Below are 22813 nucleotides of genomic sequence, written 5' to 3'. Positions count from 1 at the left end.
AAGTCCAGTTTGACTTAACCAGATTATTTAACTTGACTGTTTCAGTGACGTAAACTTGGTATAAAGTTGTCTACTAAAAGTAAAAAGTTTTGAACATTTCTCCGGGATTTCTACAGCAGCACATTGTGATAAGTTACTGTGTATGTGCTTAGTACTTTAGTCATCGACTGTTTCTCTACCAATAGGTATCTACCCACTTTGTGTGTGTTTGTGATAACTGTATTAATTTAGCATTCTGGAGCACATATTAAGATTATCATTTCGTAAGTTTAAAAACTACATTCAAAATATTTTACCTAATTGAAAAGTCATATTACAAAATTGAAGACTACGTGTTAGATAAAGATGTATGGAAAGACGACACGGCTCCAGAATCCACACAAATTTGATTCAAAGTGTACTCCATAGCATTTAAGTTTATTTGAAAAGAGCAATCCCTAGAGTTTCTTGCTCGTTCTTCTCAGGGAGGTCAGCGTAGTGAACGAGCAGTAGCTTAAATGCGACGTTTTCAAGTGTAAATCTATTTTACCTATGGAATAAATAATCTTTGACTTTGACTTTGACTTTTGTTCTCTTTTTAAACTTTTTATTCTTATTATAATTATTAATCACTCAGAAAGAAATCCTTTGACCCGGCCGGATTCGAACCGACGTCTTCTAGCGTACTATGCCAGACGTTTTAATTCTTATTTTTTAAAAGTTCGTGTGAACTGACCGCTTACTACTTCTTACTACTTTCTTACTTATACAGATATGCAGATAAATATGAAACGGAATAAGGGTTACCCATTGACTTGTCAATGGGGTTACCTATCAATTTTACGATTACTACAATTTCTTATTACCGTTATAAAGTTAGTGTCTTTTTTATTTAGGTACCATTAGGTAGGTTATATGTTTTTTGTAATTTCTTTTAGTTCAAGTAAGTACGTACTCCAATAAGGATATGACATTTTTTAAATTTAGATTGGTATCATTTTTTTCTCATGATTAAGTTCAAACTGTATTTAAAAAAATAGTGCAATGGGGTGGTTCTTTTTTTTAAAAGAAAAACATTAATTAATCGAGAAAAATCACTTTCTGTGTCAAAAAACCACTTAAGCATTTTTTATATTAAATGAATAGGTATGCCCTATCTATCCATTTAAAAATAGACAAGTTGTTTAGACAAAAAATTCAACGTGAACAAACTTTTAGGTATCTCAAAGGAGAACAATCACAAATTATCGCACCAAAGCATTTTTAATAACCACCTACTGAAATAAAAAAATTAAACCCCTGAAAATTTTTCTTTTTTCCACAGATGACGAAAACACGAGCCATTTTAGCCCTCCTAGTGGGCGTGGCAACATTAGGGGATGTTGCCACCTTCTCAGAAATCGACCTATCAGAGAACGAGTCGGTTATAAATCCGCCAATAGGAATCGTTGACGAAATTGTTGGAAAGAGACGAGTAGAGACTCCTGAAGTTGTTTTACAATTGAAATATGAAAGCGGGGAACTGAATAGGATATACCTTGCTCAGTTTAGAAAAGACAAAGATTCTTGGGTCCCGTCAGTGCCGACGAGGAATAACTTGTGCGCGGACCTTTGCCACGCAGGTTCTTTTTTTTATTTGGCTGTTTATTTTGATTTCCTTTGTCCGATTTCTTTGTGGCATAAATTTGTTTACTTCAAGGCAAAGGGTTTTTGATTATACGTCTTTTTGTGTTAGTGTTAAAAGTGCTGTGTGTTATTTTGTTTCCGTGCAACAATTGTTTTGTGTTTGTCGCTTGTCTTGTTTTTTTGAACGTGCAAAAACAACAGAATGAGAAGAAATAATTATGTACATACAATTGTCCAGTAAGCTGTAAGTATCATAATGTAATACATTTTTTAAATTTCGTCTTGTATATTTTATCTTGGTTTTCAGTTAAACTTAAAAATTAATTTATAATTTTATAATTATAAAATGTGTTCCCTTTGAACTAAAGCAATATATTATGAACATTAGTTTCACCAAGATTTGGCTGCATGGTTTTAAGACTTTGCCTTTTCCTTTACGGAAGTAATTTAGAAACAACGGAAAATCTACAAATGAAGAAATGTTTGAATTAAATATTTTGCTTAAGTCATTTTCATCGTATACTTTCTCAGAACAATAAATTCCTATTAGTTTATTTCTTTATGATAACACATGTTACAAAGGCGTTATTGATAAGACATTTTGTATCACTACGTAAAACATATACTTCTACAATCAGTCACAAAAACCATATAATAATAATAAATTTAACAAATCTCTCTCTAGTTAAAAAAGCAAATGTAAATTTTCCAAAAAAATGTCTAATTTTATAAAATGTTGCCATTGACAATGATGCCAATTACCATTGGGTTAATTAATAATGGCATCTCCCAATTCACACCAAATTTTTCCTATTGGTAGGTAATTTGTTCCTCACTAAATTGCTCCGTTTTGCTCAAGTACCTAAACAATAGACGAGAAGTGAAATCAAACAAAATTAAATAAAAATAGCTGTTTGATTGCTATAACAATTGTTACATATAATTTTGTAACATGCATTGAAACTGAAATTTATTTGTTTTGGACCTATTTACCATATACATTAGTAACAGTAATCTTATGAGCTAAATTAATAGATACTTATCATAATAAGTTAAAACTTTTGTAAGAAAATGGAGTAGGCTTAGAATAATAACGCATAGAAACCTAGCCCGCACACGCTAAGTGAGGCAAATTGAAGTGCTCCTACACGAGCGGGCGGGCCGTGAGTGCTCAAGGTCAACTTGCACCGCATATAGCTCAAGAATTTTACCTAAAAATGACGAAATGTGCGATAAATGAGTGTAAAAATACGTCAGACAAACATAAAATAGATACTAACATCACATTCCAGAAGGAAGTAACGCGTTTCAACTTGTATTTTTATATAAATATTCACTAAAACCGAAAATTAACCTACTACTAAAACTAACCTACATGAATTTGATTTTTGCGTTACTTGTGACAGTTCGTTTGATATGAAACTATTATTCTATGCGTTATTATTCTAAGGGAGTAGGTATGTATTAGGCAACTAGTTGCCAACAGGTCTAGACCTGTATTACAATGGATTAATGCATTACAATGAATTAATAATAATATTGATTAATTAATTGCTAACACTGTTGTGTATTGTATGTTTATTGAAAATTCGTAAGTACTTATATCTACTTAGATAGCTGATTTGTAATATCTAAATGCAAACATAGGTGTAATAATATGCAGATACAACAAAACACGCAAATTTTTAAGCGGATTTATCTTGTGTTGGAAGACTTAAGCACATAAATAAAAATATGTTTAATTTTTTCTATTCCAATAAATAATGCTATTATTAATTGTTATTATCTCGGAAGATGTTAAGAGAACGATAAGGTTGAAAACACGCATAAAAATATAAAATTTATGAATTGAAACAAATTAATTTGACTTGGCTAATATGATTTACTCTGCCGATTAGGGATGCACATTATCATTCGATTTTTATGAAGATGTATCGATTCATGTCATTTTTAAGGCGAATCGTCTAGATCGTATTCATAATTTAAATAAAACCGATGACAAGTAAGCCTTATCCTGTTTTATATTGGTCTGCAAGAAAAGTAGTTTGGCAACATCTAAGTAAAGTCAAGAGCACATCAAGCTTGACACTTTGTCTTTGGACCGTTCTTACCGTAAGCGGCATAGAGTTGAATTTAAGTCTCAAGTATCATACTTGACGTGCTCTTGACCCTGCACAATAAATCTACGATTCGATTTGGCGATTGTCGCTACTTCTGTGCCATCTAAACGTCTTTCATCACTGGCTAATATCACTCTAAATGAACCGATATCAGTAATCGACTGAGGTCGAGGAAGGAAAACACGTGATGAAACTGCACGTCCAAGAAGGTATACAGCACTCGGAAAACGTGTGAAGGCACCGACCTGCTCGACCGTACAGACCTCAAAAGTTAGGGGAATTACATCTATTTGCCAAGTTTTATTGAAACCGGATTCATCCTTTAGTTTGCCACCCTTAGAGGTGGAATATTTCTTCAAATTTAAATGGGACCAATACCGTGGTATTCTCTTTCCAACAAAAAAAGAATCATCAAAATTCGTTTACAAATGACATCTTATAATAATGATTTGAATCGCAGGCCTGGGTGGAGCGACCTGTGGCCCGAGCTGCTCGGCCATGCTGCCTGTAGGAATCCAGAGCGCTCTCTCAGGAATCAACGACACCGACACCGAGTATGGAGAGCCAAGAGTGGCCGTCTGTCCCACGCTCTGCTATTACAATCTGGGTAAGTGAAATTGGGCCACTGCGTTTTGAATGTGTTTTATGCTGTTTCAATTGAAATCAAGTGTTAATTTCAATGCCCTGAGACCGACCTCGCAGCATCATGGTACATTTCTCTCTGCATCATTGAAGAGCACTTCAGATAGCGCACTAGAGGTTTTTGTGAAAGAGTTCGTCAAAGGAAGTACCCACCCACCTTACCTATTTCTGCCGCCAAGCAGTAATAATGTGAGCATTACTGCGTTCCGGTTTTGAAGGGTGCTGGTGAAATTACAGGCTCATGGGGCTTGTCAACTTATATCTCAGGGTGACGGACGCAGTGGCAGTGCCCCTCAGGTCTTTGTGATTTAAAACTCTGAGTGGCACTGCAACTGTTATGGACAGGCGTATCGCTTACTAGCAAGCGCGCTATCTGTTCGACCCGTGACTTTGTGTAATAAAAAAAACACCGGCATGAGGCAGGATCCACCGATATGCGCGACATCGTAAGGAATATCCCTCATCAGTGTGCGGTGGGCATTCAATCCTCTTCGATAATCTCCGGCGTTCGCCAGTTTGCGCTGGCCCTTAAACTAGGTTGTCTAGAATAGCTCCTGGTGAAAAAGTTCGTTCAGGGAAGTACTGCCACATTACCTATTTCTGCCGCCAAGCAGTATTATGAGCATGCGCGTGTTTTGAAGGGTGCTCATTAAATTATATGTAGATGGGAATTGTCAACTTATATCTCAGAACGAGCGCTATACCTACGGTGGGGTCGGGCTCGGCCTGCGGCGCGTGGTCGGTTTAAGATTACGGGGTATGCTTATGCTCTTCGGTGGCACAGTGATTAGTACTACGGGCGCTTGATGAGGAGGTTCCAGATTCGAGCCCTGATATGAGTCAATTTATGAAAAAACATTTTTAAGTTGGTTCTTTTTGCCCTCAGAATTATCGTTACTCTGGTACTCATAGTACGGGAAATTCTCTAGTTTGAGACCAGAAATTTGAAGTGATTGTCAGGCATTTTGTCCCTAAATACTTCTCGTTTTGACATAGCTTCCAAGAAAAAAGAATCTAACAGAGAGACGGTCGAGATACAACAACGCTATAAGTTGTATAAGTAAATAAGATATTATTTCCACTACATCGGGAAGTATGCCTTACATTTTGAACAATTGTGAAATCTAGTCTCCGTATACTGCCTACGTAAGGTGGCGTGCATACCTTGGCACTTATGACTTTAAAAAAATTAACATAGCTCTTTAATGGCGCCTATATTGATAAATGGCAAAAAGTAAAATTTGACTGCAAATTATTATTAAACATCCATAGAGAACCCCTCATGACGATTTTCAGTAGAATTAGAGCAAAATTTTATCAACCGCTAAGTTTGTAAGGCAGCCATACCTATTGGAAAATGGAGAAAAATAAATTTTGACCGGAAGTTATTATTAAACCCCCATAGAGACCCCTACATGTCGATTTTCAAGTGAATTAGAGCAAATTTTCATCTACCGCCAAAAAATACTTCTAAGGCAGCCATATTGAAAAATGGCGATAAATTAATATTGATCACAAATTATTTTCAAGCACTCCTAGAGACTCCCACATGACCATTTTGGAAGGGATCAGAATATTTTTTTTCTACTGCCAACAAACGCTTGTATGGCGGCCATATTCGAAAATGGCGAAAAACCAATTTCGAGCTCACATTATTATTTGGCACTTCTAGAGGCCTCCACATGCCAATTTTCAGCTGAAACAAAGCGAGTCTCTTTCGGCAGCTATTTTTAACGAAAAAAACACTTATATGGCAGCCATGTTAAAAAATGGCGAAAAAAAACTTTTGACCCCAAATTATTATTAAAGACTCCTAAAGACTCGTATGCCAATTTTCAGCCGCATCGAAGCAAATTTTTCTTCGGCCGCCATTTAGGATTCGCCATCTTGAATTTTTTTAAGCAGTTGACCACTAATTACCCTTTATGACATTCCTTCCAGCACCTCCTACCTATCTCTAATAATTTCCGTGCTAGAAGGCATCAAAATTAGTATGGCGGCCATCTTGTTTATTTGAATTTCGAACATTTTTTACTTTCTCCAGAAATTGACCAAGGTGTATCTCATAAAAGTGCACAAAAATCCCCCCATGTATTATAGTTTTTGCAGGCCGTTGATCACTCGTTTACATTTTCCACATTCAGGTCTTCTCACATTTGATTCTTTGCCTTGGAGCCCATCCGCGTATAACGGTATAAATATCTTTTTTCCACCATATCGGGAAGTATACGTTCTATTTTTCTAAATCAGGATTTGTAGCTTTATTATATAATGACGGGCGCAGTAGCAATAGTAGCCCCCCAGATACTCTGAGCGGCACGGCAACTGTTGTGGACAGGGGTGTCGCTTACCAGCAGGCGCACGACATGTTCGTCCCGTCACTAGGGATCATAAAAAAATAACTTACTTCAGTCTTCTCATACACATTAACTCTAGTTATGTGCAACCAGGCCTTTGTTAAGGACATCTTCGATCTTGGCGACCTTTCCCCACGTTCGCTCAGTAAACTGCCTACGTCTCCAACAAATTTCATTTGGTGCGCCTGCACTGCAGCGCCACACAGAGCTTTAATCGCAATGCACTGCCACTTCGCCCTTCACTCTTAGTCATAAGCTACCATGTGCCCTATTCCCTGTAGTCTCACCTACACCCTCACCCTTCAAAATTGGAAAGCAGTAACGCTTATACTACTGTAGATAATAAGCATGGTGGTACTACTTCCCTAGACAAACTCTTTCACAAAGAACTTCTACTGCCTTTAAAACATATATAACATCCAAATCTGTTCATCCAAACATTGAAAATTGATCACTTATAAATAAGTAATATTATTAGTATTGGATACCTACTTCAATCTGACGTCGTTGATGTCTATTGTATAGTCAATAATGAGCTAGAGCGAAAATCGGAGCCGCCTGTATCTGCCATTTAGATTTCTTGATGACGTCATTGCAATTATTTGGATGGTTTGCCCTTTGGCCGAAGTTACTGCCAGCTGGTCATGAGAGGCTTCAACGTAGTGAACTAAAAAGCACGGTTACGGCGCGTGTACACGCTAAGAAAAGTCGCCGGGTCTATGCAAGAATTCGTGTTGTTTCTACACTCGAACTGTGTACACAGGCTCGGCGCCGGACAAGAAACAAATCTTATCTATACCCGCCTCGACGCACTCTGCCGTTATTGTATGTAGTACCACCAAAGTACCACTGTTGCACCACTAATTTTATTGCGACTAATAAAATTCATGATTTACTTATAAATTAAGTAGAGGAACGACCCGTATTGTGGGACAAAACCTTAGAGATTTATAAAGATAAACAACGTACTTTTGTGGCGTGGAAAGAAATATTTCTTATTCTATACATATAAATTGCAATCACCATTTTTTTTAATTAGTAGTCAACATATTTCTTTACACAGTCGGTAGTAAAACGACAGCTACCTGGAAGTGCAATGACACGTTTGCTCGAAAGCATTCGTATCATGTACATACTCATCATTTTCTTGTCTGCAATAGACTAGATCCAACAAAATTCTTGTCGTGTACAAGGCCATTCTCGTCTTTTCTGTTGCAGACACGACGAGTTTTTTAGCGTATACATGCGCCTTAACACGTTCATGCATAGCAACAGCGTTTAGGTACTGTAAAATTAAGCACATTAGTTCGGGCTCCGCTTCGCTATGCGAATCTCAAAAACTAACTACGGACATTACAGTGCAATTTCCAAGGGCTTTCTGTGTAGTTGTTGCGCACTGCTTCTCCATAGAGATTTTTGCGTGCGATACTATTTAAGTACTCTCCATACGAACGGGTTAAGGCGAAGTATTTAAACGCGAGCTGAGATTTTAGGAGGTGAGGTGTGTGTGGTGTGGGTCGCCCCTCGCGTCTCGCAACCCTCGCGCTCAAAATTAATATGAATAAAATAAGAGAAGGCGGAGAAAATTTGACACAGACCCGACGTCGACAAGCGTCCCATGGCGACGGGTGGCACGAGTGTCGTTAAACCGCTTGCTGGGCAATTCGCAAATTTTGGAATAAATGTGAATTTAGGGCTTCAGTTGAAAACCAAAATTTTGCAGCTTCTCTGTAGTACATAAGAGAAATATCTCCGTATAAAAATTACGTACAAAGTTAAATATTTTATTCATAAAAAATTCGTTTTAGACTTGCCTGTATTCAAATGGTTTTGAAGATTTTATATGATTGAATAAAATGCATCCTATCGCGGAACACATTAGCACATTCTTTAAACAATATCCTCAGGTGTATCGTATATTTTTAGTAAGACCGTTACTTCAACTAAATACCTAAACCATTTGATCTAGTAAAACAATATTTCCCGCTTAAGAATACCACACAATTATTGTTCTCATACGATCACGCGTTGACAATAATTCTTATTTGTCTGTCCAGGAGAACCTTTGTGCAGTTGCAGCGCCCAGGAGCATTCAATTAGCGTGGACTGGAAAAGCGTGTGCGCAGTCTTCTGTATTACTGACAGATATGTCGTTAGAGGTGAGTATGTCGAACGCCGGCGTTGCTGCTTGTAATGTGATATAATCATTAAACGTACTAAAGGACTATCTGAATTAGTAATAATATAGATAGATACATGTGCCTTGCGAGTAAACAGTTCCAGGTTCCACAAAAACCTTTCGTAAGTCACATTGACTTATTTAGGATTAACCTTCGATTGCGTGTTGTTAATTTTGCCAATAATCACCGAATGGAATCTCTTTTGGTCACACAGTCTCTTTATAATAATATGTAGGTAATGCTCACAGAAATCTAAACAATAGATTTCTGTGGTAATAGTATTTTCACCTCACTAGCTTGAAAGGCTTTTTATAAGAAATCTGCACGCAAAAGCGTTTTTTCCACGCTAGCATGGAAAAGGTTTTTGAAATTCGTACTTGCCGATGGACTGTGGTGCACCTAACTTTTTCTTTCGATAAAAAAACATAACATAAAAACACGTTCAATTTGTTATTACTACGTTATTTGTGTAATATAAATCCGTTACTGTGTTTTATTCTTATTATTGTAGACATTAATGACTAACTAATTTTGTTTATTAAATTGTTTTAATTCCTCGAAGAACTAAACTGATTTGTTATAGTTCAACTGTTTTTCTTTCGTCTACTATTTTCCTCGTTATAGTGACGTGAACAGTTGTGTGTTTCAATACAAACACTCACATCAAACAACAACTTTGCAGCCTTGACACTTTGTGTTGGATTCTCCATTCTGGTCACGCCACCGTTGTCAGGTTTTAGACCTTTCGGATTCTGTTCCCGAAGGTCCGAAAGTTTTCTTGAAAAGATTTTGTGCTCTCCAGTTAACTTTCAACCTGTAATATACTCTCTTTCTTTGTAGATTTTTATTTTAATAAATATGTGGAGTTTAGTGCATGGACACAGAAAATTGCGGCTTTGAAGAAATGCCCTCTTGATATTATTAGATTTTCTAATATTATGTATTACGGACATTACATTTATGCCCTTATGTATTCATAAAATATGAATATGAAGTCTATAATATTTATTTTATTGAAGGTCATAATGTTTTTACCACGATAATTAGGTAGGTACCATATTTTTTGTGAATACACTCCACTAGTTTGTTGTGAAGGTACCTGGCTGAGTGAAGAAAAGATTTTCATAGGTTTCTCACAGACGGCGCTTCGGCAAAAAGTCGTTAAAAACAAAAAAAAACATGCTCTGCAACAGCACATAGAGGCCTAAGGCCTGCAAGTTCCGTAGCTGAGTTGGGAGAGCGATAGCTCCATTTTGGCTGAAAAGCTGCTGGTTCGAGTCCAGCTGGATCAAAGGAGCTTAAAAAATATTATTTAATACATCTGTGTCATAGAAATAAGTACATCATTGTGGGGGTTCCAGGTAATAACCACTCAATATGTTTAACCAGGCTGTCCCCCCTGCGACGAGAATCCGACCAAGATCCCTGTGCAGCTGGCGATTGGAAAGTCCCGCTTGCTCGACACGAATGACGGTTGGCAAGCCTGGTGCAACATGCAGTGCCGGCAAGGACATGGCGGAGCGGCCTGCAACTGTGACAAGTCTGCCTTCCAATAGACCAGATAATCAAAAGATCGACTAACAACTAAGACAACTTCTTAAATAAAGATAAATAAGGCTTTTCTAATGACGTCACTAAAAGTCAAAAGTGGCTGCTAAATGTAACAAGTCGATGGCCTTTCAGTTGACCAAGTGCTTTCATTTTGCGATGGCGGGCGCAGCAACGTGGCGGCCATTTTGATTATTTGTGATGTAGTGAGTCCAAATAGAATGGCCACTTCTAGCTATAGTTTGTAACTCGTGTGTATCGGCACTAAAGCAAATCTAATGTTAGATCTTCACACACAGAACGCGGCTCGCGGTTATCATACAAGCTCCACCGCACGTGGATAACTTACTAATTATTTTAAAAATAAAACCGGGATAGTCAAACACAAATCATCACATTATAACACGACCGTCTTTCGAAATAAAAACTAGAAGATGTTTTAAATCTGTCATTCTCGGACTAGTGTTCACTATCTAATTTCCGTGGCAATTTTTATTAATTACGTATTGGATTTTTTATCGTGCAACATTATTCATATTCGAGTAGGTACTACTGTATCGTGAAATATTATTTAATAATTACACGATAATATACTTGAATATTTAAATAATAAAATTGCCTCGGATATTAAATAGTGAACTTTAGTCTGAGAATTACCGAAATACCGTTAACACTTTTACGTAACCAATGAAGTTTATTTTTAAATTGTTATTCGTTAGGAAATACTTAGCTTGTAAAATACCTTCTTAACTGTAAGACGTAATACCACTTACAACTAATTTATAAAATAATGTAGGTATATGAAACTAACACAAACAGGTTGTTTGAAAATTAAAATTATTAAAATTTGATTGAAACATTTTCAAAAGGTTTTCAGGCATTCTGTTATATTAAAAATAAAGTAAGTGTGATTGTTAAAAGGCTTAAATGAATTCTAGTTCTTATATTTAGTAATTTTAAGTCTAACATACGAGAGACATATATTTTTTAACTATAGTCACTAGCCTGGTGTCGATTCGATAGATATTGCAATTTTTTTAAACGAAATTGAAAATAATACTTTACCTACGCAATTTATTTCATAATTTATGTGTGTTTATTTATAATTTTTTATTAAACATAATTTATCATTAGTAACATAAATATTTGTCATACTTTTTGTAATAACCAAATTTCAGTACCTCTCTAAATGAAGAAATAAATGTGTCATAGATGGCGCTACGGCAATAAAGTGGTGGTTAGTGGGAAGCACATAGAAAAGTTCGTATGGTCTGCTGATTGGTTCCCTGGCTTAATTGGCAGAGCATCTAGCACGGATTGCCTGAGGGTGCTGGTTCTAATCCAACCGGAACGAATGGATTTTTCTGGGTGTTTGATCTTTGTTATTAATGACTATAACAAACTAGTGGAGTAATTTCACAAAAAAAATTAATATCCATCGTATCCTAACTTAAAATAGTACATTTACCTAAACTTCAGGTAAATAACACAAACATAGATTTTATTGAACACCATGATGTTTAACTCCGATGAGATTAATTTATTTTTCGTGAAATTACCTCACTAATTTGAAAAATTCCTTCAATGCCAATCAACAGACGGCCGTTAAAACCCAAAAAGACAGATCGCAAAAGGTTGGAGAAATTCGTGAGATCTGCTGAATCGATCTGTAGCTCAGCTTGTAATAAGGTTGCCCTACATTGGCATTACAGACGCTGGTTAGAGTCCTGTCAGATCTAAGGAATTTTTCTTTGTGTCCGATCTTTGTATAAACCATTATAACAACTTTGTTTCGGCTTCTTGCCTATGACTCTTAATCGTACCGGTATTGAATGTGTAATATTTCTTGAAGCTTTGCCTTTTCTGTTCTCTGGTAAAATAAGTAGTTCTACAACTTACAGGTTAATTTTAGTTTTTAAAATGTTCACTTCGTAATCGACATCATTGTGATTTTTAGCTTAAAATGGGATATGTAAAAAAAATATATAAATGAAATATAATTGTAGAATAACTTATGAAAACAGAGGTTACAAGAACGTTAGTGTTGTAAAATTTTTAAAGAAACCTTTTGTTCAAGTTTAAAACTAAATTTAGCTTTCAGACGCTAACTTTAGATTAAAAATTATCAATACTCTGTTTAACGAACAATATAGTAAAAGAACAATAAAAATTTGTAATAAAAGACGTCGAAATGGCTCACTCATATGCATCCAAATTTTAAAATTACTTAATTGAGTAATTTTTAATAGTCAAACTTGGAAGTGTAAAGTTTCTGTAAAATTTTGCACTATCGTTTTTTAACAGTCTGTCTATGGTTAATTTTTTATTTGATTTAAAAATCTTTATTTTAGTGTCATTTATTATTTTATTAAAAATTTCTTTTCCTTTCATTTTTTTTTCATCATACTGCGGTCTTTGTATAGAATGTATGCGATATTTTTAGCGAATGCTATGATTTTTGACGGGCTTTTCCCTCAATGGCGGCGTAGTCATGGACCACGAATCACACTTGACTTAATCAATTGCGATTTAAAAAAATGTGTTCACCTACCCGGTCAGTAGTAACTAAGGTACACAAGGACGGAAGATCTTTTGGCTAATATACCAAACAATCCCACAAATACACTCTTAAAGGTCAGGGTGACTGTGCACTTTTTAAAACTGCAAAATTTGGCATTTAATACCAAATGGCCTAAGGTATTTCTTTAATGCATTTTATTTTTATTTTCCAATTCTGAAAACAATGATCAAAAAGATACAATGCAGTTCGCCAACAATGAATAACTTGAAAATCATTCGAATCGGAAACAGAATTCAAGAAACAGTGTTCTATTAAGATTGTCCCAGGTATCAAACCTGAAACGTTCCAGAGTATTCCGCCCTCGGAACGAAAAATGGCACAACTGCTGTATAAAATACGCATAGTCTTGCCGTTTATCATTACGAGGGCAGTACTTATCTCCTTACCGTCAGTATAAAAATACTGACTGCTGCGTAAAATTTAAAAAAAACACACATTTAATCGCTAAGGTAATATTGTACATCACCTGACATTGACCGCGGTACAATAAGAGGTTCACACATCACCTACAAACGACGGTGGTATAGTTAAATCCTACCAGTCAATTATTAAATATTGCGTTGGACTCCCTAAATTTTTCAATTTGCAATTGTAAAAAGTGTAGATAGTTCGGTATAGAAACGATTATTTAATAATATTGCAGCCAGAACTAACGGTTGGAACAGAACCGCGGCAGCGATTGTAGTTGACGAAATATTACTTGCACCGATTCGCGTTATCGCTTTATCTTTTGGACGATTGGACAAAAGAGAGAGCCGTCTCGGTGACGCGTGTGCCATCTGTATTAAATAACTAGGTATACTCTAGTAAAATTCGATATAATATAATGTTTAATATACTAACAAAATGTTGCAAAGCAATGACAGCAGGTGTAAAGAACATTTTTTGTCAATGTTCATTATTTAAGCTAGCTCTACACACGGCTTCGCTCCCTTAAATGGAATTTAAACAGGTAAATAGGTATGATAATTATCTGGCAATTATCCACAATGGTTCATAGTTTTGTCTTTTTAATTATTGACTAAAAATGACAAACAGAGAGAAAATTAAGTAAACACGAATCTTTTTGGGAAAACGATTGGGTCTGTGACTTTTTTGAGAATGACATTTGACACGTTTGAATACCTGATATAAACACGTGATACGAATAATTAAGGTATATTTATAATAATACTTGTCAATGACTATTATCCTGTTGCGATAGAAAGGATAAGACATCCCAAGAGATAACAACGGTACAAATATTTCTTCAACTATACCTATTATTTTAATTTTTAAATTACGTACACATAAATTGCGTAGCTATACCTCTCGCTACAACGAAGAATAATATCATTATGAAACCTGCACGTCAAAGACGGGTCACAAACCTTGGAAAACGAATGAAGTTTCGAACCCGTATTGGGTCAGCGAGGCGGTCAGTCTTTTTTGAAGACGGAGTAAAATTACTTTTGCAGGATTGTCAGTTGTCATAAAATTTTAAATAGTCATGGAATTGTTGTCGAGATTTTTATCGATAGATTATGACAGACGGTAAAATTTTGCCAAAAATGTCTCGATTGTGAATGTAAACGTTACGACGTTCTAATTATTACTAATTGTGTTAAACGTGCAGGACAATGACAATGCGAACGAAGGCTTACTCACATGCATTTAAACAAATTAAGAGACCCCTCACTAGCGTTTATCGAGTAGCGATGGGCGAGGCGAGTTATTTAACTCACACAGCTGGGCACACGCCTCCTCTCACAATGAAGCGGCTCGGGCTGTAGTTACTGCGCGGGATCAATTCGAATTCGGTACTAAGTTCACACATATCATTAAATCGCTTTTACCGATGTGTGCAGTGGACATGTATTTTTATTAAATTAATCAACTAATTTAAGTAGGTACTTTACTAACTCATATACGTCCCACTACTGGGCACGGGTCTCCTCTGAGAAGAGAATTAAGTAGGAAATTAAAATTTAAAATAATTATGTAAAGATATTAGGTTAGGAAATGAACGTAAAGGGAGTAAACCTATATAGCAAAATATTATAGGTAATGTAATGAAATTATTTGGATTTTGAAAGTCAAATAATCTATATTTTTCATAGGTAAGTAAGTTACACTTGAAATCGTCATACTGATTAAACTCTACTGGTCCTTCGTAAGGCAGATTCACCTGAGAAGAATGAGCAAGAAGCCCTAGGAGTAGCTCTTTGTAAATATACATTTGAATACATTTATCGTTACAAAATTTAATTTAAACATATTAGATAAAGAATATCTGAAAGACCTAAACGGGTCACTACCACGGATTTTTGTCATCCAAGTACGCAGAAGTTGTTTAATAACCTTTAGTGTAAAATGTTTGTTTCACAATAGTTTTAAACATAATAAATTTCAAATTTTGAATATCAATCGGAATATTATTATAGAAGCGTGTACATTGCCCCTTAAATGAAATTAAGACTTTGTGAAGTCGACTGTCAAGAACAGCTATTTATTTTTATTCCTCGTATTAATGTTACGTCTGTCACTATTGTTCATAAAAATTGATATTTTTCTTAACATAAATATACTGTGACGTTAGTGTAAAAATGTTAATCTCTTTAAACTTATCTATCTCTCAAAGACTTCTGATTGAGAGGTGGGAATATTTTAGATACAAAACGAATGTTTCTAATGACCAGGGCTCGATTCTTCTCATATACTAAACGAAGTGTTTACTACTAGGGGGTGAATTCAGAACCTTACGATAACTCAGTTGTCGACCGATTCGATTTGACATCGTACGATTTCTTTTCATTTTTATTCCCAACACCCGAATTGAACGTCAAATTGTCGTATTCGAAACCGAACCGAAATGACGTCACACCCGTTCGATTACTCGAACTTCTCGACCGGCAAAGGCTACTAACGTTTTTTCAGAACACAGTTATCGAAAGAAAGAATGCAATATGGAAATCTCTCACTATTTTAAATGAAGTCTGGATTTTGTTCCATTTTTATTAATTTATTTTAATGCAAGACTAATGCACTCCTATACTCTAGGCCTTTAAAGTCTTAAAAATGTATTTAAAGCATTTTCATTTTTTTTATAATCTATTTCACAGATAACTCCATAAACGCTGTTGGATAACGATTAGTATCCGAATCGAATGTTTAACTCAAATGTTCTGAATAGCGTAAAGCGCCCTTCGATTCCAGAAGAATTCGGTTAAAATGTCGGAAAATTCTGAATCGGGCCCAGGCCTACAGGCCCAGAGGCGCATAAGGTCAGGGGGCGCACGGCAAATGTTTTAAAAAAAACTCTATATAGGCAGATAGGTATATCTGCCTTCTTCACACCTATCTAGTAAAAAAAAAATAATAAAAAGGTATTTATTCTCCACAACATCAGGAACACAATACTTAAAAACAAAAAGAAAAAACAATTGAGTGATGTGGACAAAAATGTTAAAGACTCAGCATTGCTGATTTTCAGTCGTCACCTAGCTGTCTAATATGCTGTGTTCCATCGCTCTTTGGCATACCTTGATCTTGAACTTTTGATTTTATTCTTTATTTTTAATGCTGGCATACGGCCAGTTCGTTTGTGGACACATGTCCCCCTAAATTTATAGTTTTACTCCCTCTACGTAAACAACCAAGAAATATCGTAACAAACAATATCACGCAAGTCTTCCAATAGTTAATACGAGTAGAATATATATATAATTAATATAAATAATACTTATTTATAGGTAAATAAAGAGAAAAAGCAATTGTAAATAAATTTACGTATACATACGTAACGTAACCAGAACCATAGTTGTTGTATTTTGTCGTAGAATTCAAATCGTACTTGTTAAATACGTACATACGTATCATCACGCCTGGGGTTGGCAGAGACCATGAACCTGCTACGCTAATGACAAATCTCCTTCACCTCCTCCACTCCCATAAGTCTCTTCATAGTTGCCCGTACCTCTTGGTACTTTTAACTCAGCATTTTTAAGGATCATCCACCAATCTGATTGACATATGTATCCTGAGGTGTGAGTCTTCCCTTCATCAACATTCGCTATAAATTTGTGAGGTTAATCTACCAACATTCATTCTTTCTATATGGTCCAAGAGTCGAAGGTCTATTTTTTTTATTAATAATTTTGGCTTAGATACAAGTCCTTTGAGCCATGTCTTCGTTTAATTATGTTTCTGTAAATATGGCCGCCACACAGAGGATAGGCAATTTGAGGCGGCGTGTTTGGATTGACTCGGGATTCCTTAAAATGGGCCGATACGGGTATTCTAGTTCGAGATTCGTATAATTTCGCGTTTTAATCTTCGATTAAGGCGCAATAGCACTATCCTATTCCACTTTAAACTAGATTTCACAAAATAATTGAAAGTCAAAATAAAAACGACACTTTTCCCTCCAAAAGGCCCAGAGCGAATCCACTACTAATCTAAATATGTATTAATAATTAGGGATGTGTTAAATATGTATTAATCAAAAAGAATACAGTTAAATCAACTTAGGAACCAGCTGTTGAATTTAGTTATTATAAATTAATAAAAAATCAAATTAAAAAAAGAACATTAATATTTGCAAAGGGTTCAAAATTACTTCTATATATTGTCGTAAAGTTATAAAGAAGACAGTTACTTTTTCAGTTAGCAATAACACTTATATCTACAGTTTACTTATTCCAAATTATATAATATCTTAAAGAGTAGAAACAGCTTATATCACAAGACAAAATTTGACGTAAAATATGGGTCATCCAAATTTCTTACAAAAAATTCCTGATCCACATTATAGGTTATCCAAATTTCTTAGTCACAAATTCATAACCCACATATGATTCACCTATTATACTTAGCAACAAATTTATATGAGGACATTAAACATGTTAAGCCTGTGAAAAACCCTGTACGTACCCACCCATATCAATCGTATAATTAAGCAAACGCGATTATAGGCGAAGACTACGGATTCCTACTTCCTACGAAACTGGCGCGTTTTATCGGTTATTGTTATTACAAAAAAATGTAAATACTTGTTTATAAATTTTATTAACCAAATGATCTTATAAATGATAGGGAATAGTGCTTTTATCTCAACATATCTTAATGACGATTCTGCAGTTAGTTAAACTAAACTAAAAATGTATGCAAACATTTTTTTTAAATTGATTTTCCTACAACTAACTTCCATAGCTTTTAAATTATTATTATATAATTATTCCTTAAAATGTCAAAGTTTTTAATTATTTTTGATGCGTTTTATGGCATTATTTATAGTTCCTAGCATTTGTTCTTCTTACCTTTTAGTATCTCATCTTCTCCACTCGTTTTTAACATCAGTTCTCCATTCCTACAGTCCGTTACTTTCATTATACGTACATATCCATAGGTTATTAATAAATTATAGTGATTATGCAATATATCATTTTATTAAAACACAGGGGTTTGCAGACTTTTCAAATGGAATATAAATTTAGGGAGTATGAAGATTTATATGAATTAATAGTAGTAAATTTTTCCGTCCTTCGGGACAGACTAAGAAGTCTAATTGGCCATACACCGGCTCTAAGACAACCGACATTTTTTCGTAATTTTTCTCCAATAGTATAATTTCCTGACATTTTTTCACGGGATATCGTTCATATCTTCACAGTGGCCATTTTGAAACTCTTTGTAAGGAAGAAATGAAAATAAAACTTTATTTCCATATTTTTTACTTTACAAATCACAATGGCCACGACTAACTAAAGTGAGTTTGTTTAAAAAAGAAACATACTCTATTCTAAATCCAGAAACAAAATAGTTTCACTGTGTTTTTTAAATTTAGTTCAACTGATCTTAAGAGTATAGTCATCAATATTATTATCTATGTTATAATCGATTTAATGTAACATAAGTGACACAGCTGTGCTGACAATAAAAGACCTAGAATTATAAAAATATAGGTACGCAAATAACCGGTAAATATAATATATTATTACAATATTAGGAAGGTAAGTAGATAAAACTAAACTTAATTAAAAATAGGATCAATTGTTTATTGTATTTAATAAAGAAAATCATACACATTAAAGTAGCCACCTCCAGATAAATTGTTACCAATTACTTTTTCTTTAAGCATATTTTAAAATTACTAATTAACACAGACAAGTAAACTGTTTTTTGTTTATTTAACGACTTTGGACAAATACGTATTCAGATTAGAACCTGCTTGTAAAATACTAACAATCATAAAACAATAACTTTTGTTCCATGACTTTAAAGTTTTTGTTACTATCTGTCACTTTTTAAATGTTTATTTGGTAGCAAGTTGTTTAGCAACGCCTCTGGTGTGCTTTCTTTTGCTACCGCACAAAGTTACCATTCAAAGAACTTGTCTCAATTTACAACAGTATGTAACACAGGATTATGAATGGAGTCGTAGTGTGCAAACCATCCTGCAATCCTACAATGCGTCCTGCGAGATTCCATACGTGGACCATATGCAGGATAGAAAGAAAGAAAGAAAGAAAGATGAGCAGTCTCTTGCCTGCGCTGCGGACTGCCCTGCAAGTAGTGATTTACCGCTTAAGCGAATTTTTGTGACAAAACCTTACATAGCTTATTGTGCTTTATGTTATTCATATAAGACATGGTCTCAAAAAAACATTTTTGAGCTTCACAATTCGTTTTTAATCCTGCGATATTTTTTTAAAACTTTTTTAAGCAAATTTAAAAACTTTAGACAATTATTTTTAACCAACGTTCTTATAGGGCACCAATGATCGACATTTAAGAGAAGTGTGTCTTCAAATTTGAAATAACTTTTTGTTTTTAAACTTATATCAATAGTGATTAGTTTGTTTACTTGACGACATAATCCTCACCAATAATGTACACCCAGTAACTGACACTTACCAACAACATACGTGTTTTAGAAAATGTTGTTAAAAATCTTATTAGAAATAAATTTAAAAAAAATTGCCTTGTCAGTCACTGGCGCCACCATCTTATATTTGTTTTAAGTAAGTTAAAAGCTAAATCATCAAATGGATACGAATAAATTCGACACAAATGTAAAATAAACCTTACGATTACGTGTATTAGCAATCATTATAAAATTTTAATCTTAAATGTTTTAACATATTTACCAGTTACTTACTTAGATATTGTAGTCTAGCAGAAGCTTAAAATGTGGTACACTCCGCCTCAATCATTGTTAGCAACAATAAAACATATATTAGAATTCGTAATTGCTCTTAAATATTGGCTACTTTTTACATAATGTTATTAAAATCTGTAACAGCCTTTGGCGTAAACTTTACCATATTATTTACGTTATTTTGTTGAGCTGTGATACATTATGATGTTTTCTTTGGTTGTTACTTTGTTTTGTGCTTGTAAATGTAATAAATGTTTTTAATGTACCTTGTTTAATTCAATACCATTGCAGTGCCCGAGATCCTTTTTAATTCAAAAGGGCTATAGTCCGCCACGCTAGCCCAATGCGGGTTGGGAACTTTACACGTCCTCCGGGGATTATGTACCTCATGAAAAGCTCAAGGTAAAATTCAAATTAATATTTTGCACGTAAATTCCGAAAAACTCAAGTAGTGCGAGGCCGGGTTCGAACCCATTCGGCTATCTCACAGAACAATAAATGCAGTAGAAGTGGTTAGTCAGCATTCGACGCGTGCCAACTGTAGGTCCCGAAAGAACTATCTGAGCTCTGTCTGCCATTTTCGCTTTGTATGGTATGATCATAGATTTAGTATAATCTATGGGTATGATTGTGTCATTCTTTCGTGCAAATTCTCGAAAATTCTAGAAAAATGCCTTATTGTGCTGTTTTGGACTACAAAAAATATAGCCGCACCAAAAATTATTAGCCGTGGTGGTATTTCATATCATCGGAAAGGAAATATTTTAATAAATTTTCAATTTTCTTTTAATGGAAATAATTTTTTTGTTACAAGAAACGAAAGTAAAGCTTATACCCCTGCAATCTTAGTCGCCTCTAGTTTGGAGAACTAAATTAATAACTTCAATTCGTCGTCGTTGAGCAATGACTCGCTAGATGGCAGCACATTGAAACAATTCAATATAATATCAAAACGTCGTAACTTGTAGTAATAGGCATTGATGGCATTGAACTTCCAACGCTATGCCAACAGAATAAAGTTTAAATTATATTAACAATCCAGAATTTGTTATTCTTTTAAATTTGAAACCACGACCAATCAATATCAAGATTGTGTAGTATTTTAGGCTTAAGGCTTGAACAGTCGCGAATGACTTTGACGATTTGACCTCTAAGCAGTAGTAACAATATCATACGCCATCTATCGACCACTCGCTTGTACTTACACAAAGTCAATAAAGATAAGTTGTAAATTAGAATACAGAAGAGTTATAAATGTTTTTTTGCAATCTATACCTACGTTGTTGTTCCCTCAGAGACATTCGAGAATAAGCCATCGTAAAAATAAGCATTAAATAAAAATTTTGTGTGGTCAAAATCGTAATAGCATAAATAGTGAAAATATTAGGTAAATCGTGCAATGATTCGATCGTTACATCCTATCAATTAACAACTAATACTACTATTTTCAACTATAAAGGAGAAATAAAATTAAAACAAATATGTACTTTTATTCGCTATATTTTAAATGCATTTAACAAACATTTCAATATTTACTAATAATTATACGTCATTGAAAGTCTAACTTTTTGTATTATTTATTCAATTTGTGAAAATAACATCACTTTTGGACAACCATTTTTCACATACAATTTTGCGATGCTGTTCGGATGAATGTTGTTGGAGACAATAATGGTGAGATATCAAGTCGATGTCTTCGAAATATACGTGAATGTGTTGCTTGTTCGATATATTGAGTGATCAAACACTCTTGTTTGCTGTTTGTTCGGAATGGATTGGAACAGACTTTACATTCTTTCCAGAATTGGTTACCTACGAGACAGGCTTTGCCTAGTGTAGGAGCCAGTGTAACCGGTTTAGATAAAGTTTAAAAGTACATGTCTTAAACATACGTATTCCATAAGGTGTAATATGTTCATGTTCCTGTTATCGGTAACTGAACTGTATTTATTTTTATGTACAAATAAATAAAAAATTACTTACTATATATATGATATATAAACTCATTCCGGGTAGTACAGTTGCTGTGTGGAGTGGGAGTAAGCGAAAACAAATTAAACTGGTCGGTACATCTGCGGAACCGCGCTCGTATCTAGTGAAAGATGATACAGGCTACATTTTCCAACGTAATCGGCGGCACCTCGTTCAGAGACGAATGGCGGGAACGACTCCCGCCAGCGAAGCAGCAAGCTTCGCTGGTGGCGACGTCAAACAAGCCATTGAGAACAACCCGAATTGCCCTGAAACGTTAAAACAGTCGGAAAAGACCACTGATGATGTTAGAGATAAAAGGAACGATCGTATAATGAAAGAGGATAAGAATGAAAGGTTGCGTGAGCAACAGGACAAACCAGGGTGTGTTGACACGCAGTCGAGCTCGTCTGCTTGGTTTTATGCCAGAAGTTGATTAAAGTTAAAGTAGGCTTAGTACTCGTCCCCCCCGAAGGGATTCCCGCCTTGTTGTGGCGGGGGGTTCTAATAGCCGTGGTCGATTTCATCCCACCGTGTAGCTAAGAGGAACCCACGGGGCCGGCCGATGGTGGTAGGCTGCCCCGAGGAGGAGGGCGTTCCGCGCGGGGCTCGTCTGGTCAGCGGGACCGCGCGGATGCGCGTTGGGAGGAGGGTCGCGGGGGGAGAGACGT

General features: G+C 35.2%; 1 protein-coding gene across 1 annotated transcript; it reads left to right on the top strand.

Annotated features, from left to right (window-relative positions):
* Nucleotides 1-1303: 1303 nt before the first annotated feature.
* LOC113227709 lies at nt 1304-10997 on the top strand. The gene is made up of 4 exons (XM_026460697.1): nt 1304-1601; nt 4186-4332; nt 8782-8883; nt 10294-10997. The coding sequence occupies exons 1-4, from the start codon at nt 1304-1306 to the stop codon at nt 10458-10460; spliced, it is 714 nt and encodes a 237-aa protein (XP_026316482.1). The 3' UTR covers nt 10461-10997.
* Nucleotides 10998-22813: the final 11816 nt, after the last annotated feature.

The sequence above is a fragment of the Hyposmocoma kahamanoa genome, unplaced genomic scaffold (assembly GCF_003589595.1).
Source record: "Hyposmocoma kahamanoa isolate Upper Pololo Valley unplaced genomic scaffold, ASM358959v1 213, whole genome shotgun sequence".
Lineage (NCBI taxonomy): Eukaryota > Metazoa > Arthropoda > Insecta > Lepidoptera > Cosmopterigidae > Hyposmocoma > Hyposmocoma kahamanoa.
This window is presented reverse-complemented; position numbering and strand designations above follow the sequence as displayed.